The sequence below is a fragment of the Rattus norvegicus genome, chromosome 8, assembly GCF_036323735.1.
Source record: "Rattus norvegicus strain BN/NHsdMcwi chromosome 8, GRCr8, whole genome shotgun sequence".
Lineage (NCBI taxonomy): Eukaryota > Metazoa > Chordata > Mammalia > Rodentia > Muridae > Rattus > Rattus norvegicus.
In genome coordinates this window covers 48,172,034-48,181,877 of record NC_086026.1, presented here as the reverse complement: position 1 = coordinate 48,181,877, position 9,844 = coordinate 48,172,034, and the positions used below count along the sequence as shown (strand labels likewise).

The 9,844-nt window shown below is 34.1% G+C and overlaps 1 protein-coding gene across 1 annotated transcript; it reads left to right on the top strand.

Moving 5' to 3' along the window:
* Positions 1–1,375: 1,375 nt before the first annotated feature.
* On the top strand, positions 1,376–2,335 carry Or8g20b (olfactory receptor family 8 subfamily G member 20B). The gene has a single exon (NM_001000517.1). The coding sequence runs from the start codon at positions 1,376–1,378 to the stop codon at positions 2,333–2,335; it is 960 nt and encodes a 319-aa protein (NP_001000517.1).
* The last annotated feature ends 7,509 nt before the right edge of the window (positions 2,336–9,844 follow it).

The following is a 9,844-nucleotide window of genomic DNA, read 5'->3' as shown; positions in this document are numbered from 1 at the left end:
ATTATAATTTAATTAATTATATATTATAATTGCAATAATTGTATGTTTATTTTTTTATTGGGACAGAACAACAGACACCCAAGAAATCCATAGAATCCTTAGGTCTTACTTCAAATGCTTATATACCACATAATTGAAAAACCCAAATGATGGATTATTTTCTTAATAGATACTAACTAAAATTAAATCAACATCAGACAAGCAATTTAGATATTCCTGAAACCTTTAAGAAAATAGAAGCAGTGACTGAAATCTCCCAATAACAAAAAACATTTTTCCAGGGCCAAATCATTTTAGCATGAAATTCTACCAGACTTACAGACTAATGCCAATAATCCCCAAACTCTTCCATAAATTAGAAACAGAGGCAATATTTCCAAACTCATTCTATGGGGCCACAGTCACCCTGACACATAAACCACACAAAGACTCAATAAAGAAAGAGAATTTTAGGCTAATTTTTCTTATGAATACTGATACAAAAAAATACCCTCAATAAAATACTCACAAATTGAATCCAAGAACACATCAAAACTATTATCGCCTATGATTATGTACTTTTTCTTAATTCATCATATGTTTATGGGCAATATAAGAATTGATCTGAGTCAGTGTTCTAACATTTTAATTTGTAATGTTGATTTTTTTTCTAATTTGAGAGAATGTCAATAGTAAATAAAAACCCATACTGCATATTTTCTGAGTAATAAGATGTCACTAATACTTATTTCATTACACAGTAAGTAAGCAAAGAATGCATCGTAGTAGCCAAGGATACCATTGGTAAGTGACCAGGAGTGAATACGTGACCTTTGTCATTTTAGCTTCACTAACAATTACTGACCTGCTCTACTCTCAAGATCTGCTCCCCAGACTACAAACTGCTTCTAGTAGCACCAGGTAGAGAGTACCAAATGCACTGCTTGTTCCAGATGATAATTAATTTTCTCATTTAAAAATTTCAAGATTTTATATATGTTAAGAATGAGAAAATTTGAAATGTCTGAAATAAGACCTCTGTGGATCTCTTAAACATATTAGATTTTTGATAATATTTCACTACTTTTAGGGAAAGCATGCTTCATAATGAAAGTCGGGCAATTTTCTATACTGATATCACTCTAAGGGTCAACATAGAAATATTGTTTGATCTCACAAAATTTTCCAAACCTTGAACTCAGTGATAATATTTTTTATGAAATGGTTGATGTTTTAAGGACATTTTAAAATTAATAATAATTTTAAAATCAATAATAATAAATAAAGTATATATTTTATTTACATACCAAAGATATTCTACAGTAGAAAACATAGGTGGGGACATAGGGATCATGGAAAAGAAGCCTTACAAATATTTTAATCTTTCAGAATCTAAATGGAGAGCTTGACAGCAGGAAATCATTGCAGAGTAAGTGAATACTTCTTGGCTGGGCTCTCAGCGAAGCCAGAACTCCAGCTGCCACTCTTTCTCCTCTTCATAGGAGTCTATGTGATAACTGTGGTGGGAAATCTGGCCATGATCACATTGATTGCATGCAGTTCCCACCTGCACACACCCATGTATTATTTCCTAAGCAGTCTGTCTTTCATTGACTTCTGTCAGTCCACTGTTGTTACCCCTAAAATGCTGGTGAACTTTGTGACAGAGAAGAACGTCATTTCCTACCCTGGATGCATGACTCAACTCTACTGCTTCCTCATTTTTGGTGTTGCAGAGTGCTACACATTGGCTGCCATGGCATATGACCGCTATGTTGCCATCTGTAACCCCTTGCTTTACAATGTAACCATGTCCTATCAGATTTACACTTCCCTGATTCTGGGTGTGTATATTTTTGGTATGTTATGTGCCTCAGTTCACACAGGCTTCATGATTAGGGTTAAGTTCTGCAAATTAGATGTGATCAACCACTATTTCTGTGACCTTCTTCCCCTCTTGAAGCTTGCATGCTCTAATACCTATATCAATGAAATGTTGATTCTATTTTTTGGTACACTGAACATCTGTGTCCCATTGCTGACCATTATTACTTCCTATATCTTCATCATTGTCAGCATCCTCCATATTCGTTCCACCAAGGGGAGGTCCAAAGCCTTCAGTACTTGCAGTTCCCACATTGTGGCTGTTGCGATTTTCTTTGGATCTTTAGCATTCATGTACCTTCAGCCCTCATCAGTGAGTTCAATGGACCAAGGGAAAGTGTCGTCTGTGTTTTATACAATTGTTGTACCCATGCTGAATCCCTTGATCTACAGCCTGAGGAATAAGGATGTCAGTATTGCCTTGAAGAAACTATTTGAAAGGAAAAGTTTCATAAAAGCCGAAGTAATGTGAGGATTATTTATTAGAGTGAAATTATACACAAATGCTTGTTTCTATGCTAGTATCATCTCATGGGTTTCATACAATCAAAATATAAATAAATAGTAAAGATAACATTAATACATATTCCCATAGTAATTTATGCTTGTCTATATTTTTTGCATATTTCATAAAGATTACATTAAAATAATAAACTTCATTTTTAATTATAATAAAATGGATATTTTTCTATTTAATTCATTTTGAGAATTTTATGCACAATTGCTGTAATTATAACATTTTCCTCTTCTTTCTTTAACACTTACATGTTCCTCTCCTTCCTTTAATTTGTTTCCTAATATTGTAGGTAGATAGATAGGTGATAGTTAGAGACAGAGACAAACAGAGAGACAGAGACATAGAGAGAGAGAGGACTAATAATAGGAAGACTGATGTACTCTAAGTAATTATTAATTGCCTATAGCTCAAAAACTAGGAATGAGGTCACCTCATGCTATATCCACTGGTATCGTTTTTGGTCATATTTCAGAAACTCTATGGATGACTTTTACAGTGCCAATTTTTTTTGTCATGGATTGAAGGCACACTCTCACTATATACTTCCTTTAACTCTGGATCTTAGAATATTGTTTCTTCCACTTCTAAAATGTTCCCCTTGAGTTTTAGGTGGCAGATTTTTAGTGTAGATAAATTAATTGTGGCTCATAGGCCACCATCACTTGTTCTAATTAGGACATTTTTGGAGTTCTGTAATGGCCTTCATCTGCTGCAAAGAGGGTGAAAAGTATCTCTGGGTGACACAGTAAGTACTAAGTATCCAGTTAGAGGTTATACTGGTTAAGAAATTATCACTATTAGATTTTCTTCTAGGTTCCATGACCTCACAAGCAACTAATATTTGACTATCTTTACACAAACTGACATGGATTTTTCTCCTTTAGTATAGGCTGTAAGTACATTTTGATATTTATGGTTTACTATCATGCCTACCACTACTACACTTTTATGGATAGCTTGCCTTGCTTGTTATTATTGTAGTGTCACTGGAGCTGTTACAGTTGAGTAGAAAAATCAATTCTTTTACTTTCTTGGCAACTTGGATAGCACTGTTCCTTGGAGAGTAGCTTTCTAGATCTAGTCCATCTCTCCTCACCCAAGCCCTGTGTTTCAATCTTTGTGTCTTTAGTACCTGAAACATACATTAAAATTCTGGGAAACAACAAACAGCAATATTAGTAGCATATAATATTTGGGATGTACATGAGTATGTACATGTATGCAAGATTTAAGGTAAAAATAACATACTTCCCAAAACTCTTCAAACATCTTCAATAGTCTTTATCTTTTTTCTACTTCTTTTATATTTCATTCCCTTCCCCCCCCAATTAATACACCCTCAATTCACTCTTTTTCTGCCTTTTTAGCATCTGTTACCTGCTATTCCATTCTCTAGAAAAGACGCTCCCATCATTACTTTTGACTTTACTGGTTTTTGTAGTAACTCTGGGCTATATATACTCACAGCCAAATATTTAGATCTAGACATCCCCATTAAGGGGAAGAGCATGGTGGGAACATATGGTGTTTTTCTTTCTGTCTCCAACTTTACTCAATGATTTTAAATTTCAAGATGTTGTTTTTCATTAGAGATAAGTAGAATTCCACTGTTTATATGTACTGTACTTTTTATTTTCTGTTTTGTAACTGAATTCAATAAAAATATGTGGCTAAATACTTGTGAAGAATGACTGTCATTTTAAGGTCTATGTGCATGTATGTTCAAAGCTTCCCCATGCATCTTGTTTATTACCACAGTATAATATTTAGAAAAATAGTTCTACCATTTTAAATATAGTTTACCCATTTTAAATCAAACTTCAGTGCTTTACAGTCATTTGGCATCTTTTTATATAGCTTGTTGGATATTTTATTCAATTGTGCACGAGACCCTGTGCAAATTTTAGTATGAATGTTAGTGTAAAAATATATTAAAATATTTTTAGTGATAAATGTAGTATATAGCTAAATGTAAATATAACAAATATATAAATAATATAAAATTTATAATTATGTTAAAATCTAATACAGTGATAAAGTTTTAAAAAGAATGTAAATTGTGAATTTAGTCCTGTTTAATCTATTTTCCTCTAAAGATCACATCATTTAATGTTTGGGACCTAGAAATTCTTTCTTTCTTTCTTCCCTTCTTTCTTTCTGCCTTTCTTTCTTTCTTTCTTTCTTTCTTTCCTTCCTTCTTTCTTTCTTTCTTTTGTTCTTTCTTTCTTTCTTTTTTCATATAGAAATGAGTTTATTTGGGGGCATGAGATGGAGGTTTGAGAAGGGAGTAGAGGGAGAGAGAAAGAAAGAGGAGGGAATAGGTTAGCAAGGAATGTGTGGAGAGAGGCAAATAGAGGGAAGAAAAGAGAATGCAAACACCTCTAAGGCTTCAGAAATATCCAATAATTGTGCTTCCTAAGAGGATGTGCTTTTTGTCTACAATTATTTTTAAAGTCATGAATCTTAGAGAAAGTGGGAAACTATAGGAGGAATTGTTATGTGAACAAGGAAGGCTAGAAATGATGCAAAAAGAATAGTGTTGTATGTGATTTTCAAAAACATTATGCCTGTGCACTGAACTGAACCTTTGCCACAGTTCTGTGTACCCAGATCCCTCTGGGAGAGAGCTATTCTCCCAGTAGTGCTAACATACGGGATTACAGGAGAGTCAATCCACTGTCAGAGACAGCAAGACCAGGAAACATTAGGGATAATGGGAGATTAGCAGATGTCTAAAGGCAAGGTAAGAACCACAGCAACAGTAACCAAGACCAGTTTGCATCATCAGAACCAATTTCCTCCATCCAAACAAGCCCAGGACAAACAAAAACACTGGAAAAGCAAGACTTTGCTTTAAAATCACAACTCATGGTGATGTTAGAGGACTTTATGAAGGACATGAATAACTCCCATAAAGTAATACATGACAACACGACTAAGCTTGTAGAAGCCCTTAAAGAGAGAGAGGGAAAAAAACAAACAAACCAAAAAAAAAAAAAAAAACCAAAAAGAAAACAAAAAACAAAAAACAAAAAAACAAAAACAATAAAACAGAAAAACAAACAAGCAAACAACAAAAAAAGAAACTAAACTGAGGAAGGAATTGAATAAAAACAATCCAGGGTGTAAAAATTGAAATAGAAGCAATAAAGAAATCATGAAAGGAGACAACACTGGAGATTGAAAACCAAGGAAAGAGATCAGGAGTCATAGACATAAGCCTCACCAACAGAATACAAGAAATACAAGAAAGAATCTAAAAAGCAGAAATTATCAGAGAATACATTAATACAACACTGTCAAAAATGCAAAATGCAAAAAGCTCTTAACCCAAAACATCCAGGGAAGGGAGGACACAATAAGAAAATCAAATCTAAGAATAATAGGTTTATAAGAAAGCAAAGATTCCCAACAAAAGGGCCAGTAAATGTCTTCAAAAAATTATACAAGAAAACTTCTGGAATCTAAAGAAAGAGATGCCCATGAACATAGAAGCAGCCTACAGAACTCCAAATAGATTGTATCAAAAAAAAATGTTTCCAGTCACATAATAGTCAAAACACCAAATGCACAAAACAAAGTAAGAATATAACAGGCAGTAAGGGAAAACAGTCAACTAACATGTAAAGGCAGATCTGTCAGAATTACACCAGACTGCTCACAAAACTCTATGAAAGTGAGAAGAATTTGGGCAGATGTAACACAGACCGTAAGGGAACACAAATGCCATCCCAGGTTACTATATCCAGAAAAACTCTCTATAAATATAGCTCTATAAATATAGATGGAGAAACCAAGATATTCCATGGCATAACCAAATTTACATAATACCTTTCTACAAATCCAGCCCTACGCAGAATAATACATGGAAAACCCCAACACAAGGAGAGACACTGCACACTACAAAAAGCAAGAAAGTAATATAATTTCAACTAACCAAAAAGAAGATAGACACAAAAACATAATTCTACCTTAAACAAGAAAAATAATAGGAAACAACAATCATTGGTCTCTAATATCTCTCAACAACAATGGACTCAATACCCCAATAAAAAGATTTAGACATAAAGAAAGGATATATAAAGAAGACCCTTAATTTTGCTACATCAGGAAGAACACTACAGTAAAAAACACAAATACCACCTCAGAATAAAAGGCTGCAAAGCAATTTTCTAAGTAAAAGGTCCCAAGAAACAAGCTAGAGTAGCCATTCTGATATTGAATAAAATTGACCTCAACCAAAAGTTATCAAAAAATAGAGAAAAACACTTCATACTAATCAAAGGAAAAATCCACCAAGATTAACTATCAATCCTGAATACCTATGCTGAAATGCAAGGGCACCTACATTCAAAAAAGAAACCTTACTAAAGCACTAAGCACACACTGTACATCACACAGTAATAGTGGGAGATTTCAACACTCCACTCTAATCAATGGACAGATCACGGAAACAGAAAATAAACAAAAACAGAGAAACTAACAGAAACTATGGACCAAATATATTTAATAGATATCTACAGAACATTTTCTCCTAGAAGAAAAGAATATACCTTCTTCTCCGCACCTCATGGTACCTTCTCCAAAACTGACCATAAAATCAGTCACATAAATGTCCTCAACAGATACAAGAAGATTGAATTAATACTATGCATCCTATCACATAACCACAGACTAAGGCTGGGCTTCAATAACAACAAAAAACACAGTAAGCCCACATAAACATGGAAGGACAACAATGCTCTACTTGATGATAACTTAGTCAAGGAAGAAATAAAGAAAGAAATTAAAGACTTATTAGAGTTTAATGAAGATGAAGGCACAAAATAACAAAACCTATTGGAAACAATGAAAGCAGTGCTATGACGAAAACTCACAGCTCTGAGTGCCTCCAAGAAGAAACTGGAGACAGCATACCTCAGCAGACAACAGCACACCTAAAAGCTCTTGACCAAAAAGGAAAAAAAAAAAACAGATATGCTCACACACTCAGAGGAGTATGGAAGGAAATAATCAAATTTTGGACTAAAAAACCAGCCAAGTAGAAACAAAAAGAACCATACAAGAATCACCAAAACCAACACCTGCTTCTTTTTCTTTTCTTTTCTTTTTTTTTTTTTTGACATAATCAACAAGATAAATAAGCCCTTGGCCAGACTAACAAGTGGGTTCAGAGAGAGTATCCAAACTAAAAAAAATCAGAAAAAAAAAACAAAAGTAAAAACATAAACTAAGGAAATTTAAAAAAAAATCATCAGATCGTACTACGAAAACCTATATTCAACAAAATGAAAAGTCTGGATGAAATGTACTATTTTCTAGACAGATATCATGTACCAAACTTAGGATCAGATAAACCATCTAAACTGTCCTATAACTCCTAAAGAAATAGTAGTAGTCATTAATAGTCTCCCAACCAAAAAATGCCCAGATTCGGATGGGTTTGTTAAAGAATTTTATTGGACCTTCATAGAAGACCTAATACCAAAACTTCCAAAATATTCCATAAAATAGAAACAGAAGGAACATTATCCAATTGCTTCTATGAAGCCACAAATATGCTTAAACCTAAACCAAACAAAGATCCAACAGAGAAAGAGAACTTCAAACCATTTGCCTTATGAATATCAGTGCAAAAATATTAATAAAATTCTTGCAAAGAGAATCCAAGAACACATCAAAACAATCATCCCTCTTGATCAAGTAAGCTTCATCCCAGGGATGCAGTGTTGGTTCAATATACAGAAAACCATCAATGTAATCCATTATTTAAACAAACTCAAAGAAAAAAAGCCACATTATCATCTCATTAGAAGCTGAGCAAGAATTTGACAAAATTCAACACCATTTCATGTTACAAGTCTTGGGAAGATTAGGAATTCAAGGCCCATACCTAAACATAGTAAAAGCAATATGCAGCAAACCACTAGCCAAAATCAAATTAAATGACGTGAAACTGGAGGCAATCGCACTAAAATAGGAGAAGCTACTACACAAAGCTGCTGAGTCTTTCCCTACCTATTACACATAGTTCTGGAAGTCCTATGTGATACAAACTGGGAAGGAAGAACTCAAGATATCACTATTTGCAGATGATATGATAGTATACATACATGACCTTCAAAATTCCACCAGAGGACTCCCACAGATGATAAACAATTTCAGCAAAATGATTGAATATAAAATTAACTCAAGCAAATCAATATTCTTCTTCTATATCCAGGATAAACAGGCTGAGAAAAAATTAGGGAAACAAAAATCTTCAAAATAGCCACAAATAATATAAAATGCTTTAGTGTGCTTCTAACTGAGCAAGTAAAAAGTCTGGAGGACAAGAACTTCAAGTCTATGAAGAAAGAAACTTGAAGAAGATCTCAGAAAATGGAAAAATCTCCCATGCTAATGAATTGACAGGATTAATATTGTAAAAATGGCTATCTTGCCAGAAGAAATCTATAGATTCAATACAGTCCCCATCAAAATTCTATCTCAATTCTTCATAGAGGTAGAAAGAGCAATTTTCAAGTTCATTTGAAATAACAAAAAACCCAGGATAGCAGAAAGTATTTTCCACAATAAATAACTTCTGGGGGAATCACCATCCCTGACCTCAAGCAGTATTACAGAGCAACAGTGATAATAACTGTATGGTATTGACACAGAAACAGGCAAGTGTATCAGTGGAATAGAATTGAATACACAGAAATGAACCCACACATCTATGTTCACTTGATCTTTGACAAAGGAGCTGAAGCCATCAATGGAAAATAGATAGCATTTTCAACAAATGGTGCTGGTTGAACTGGAGTTCAGCGTGTAGAAGAATGCAAATTGATCCATTCTTATCACCCTGTACAAAGCTTAAGTAGAAGTGGATCAGGGACCTCCACATCAAACCAGAATACACTCAAACTAATAGAAGAAAAAGTGGGAAGAGTCTTGATCACATGGGCACTGGGCATAATTTTCTGAACCAAACACCAATGGCTTATGTTCTAAGATCAAGAATCAACCAATGAGACCTCATAAAGCTACAAAGCTTCTGTAAGGCAAAATGACAACCAACAGATTGGGAAAGGATCTTTATCAATCCTGTATCTGATAAAGGGCTAATATCCAAAATATACAAGAACTCAAAAGTTAGACTCCAGAAAGCCAAATAGCCCTCTTAAATATGGGGTAGATCTAAACAAAGCATTCTCAGTTGAGGAATATCGAATGTCTGAAACTACCTAAAGAAATGCTCAACATCCTTAGTCATCAGGGAAATCAAAACAACCCTTAGATTCTACTTCACACCAATCAGAATAGTTAAGATCAAAAACTAAGTTGATAACAGATGATGGCAAGGATGCGGAGAAAAAACTAACATCCCTAAATTGTTGATGGGATTGCAAACTGGTTACAGCCACATTGGAAATCATTCTGGAGGTTCCTCAGAAAATTGGGCATTGCACTACCTGA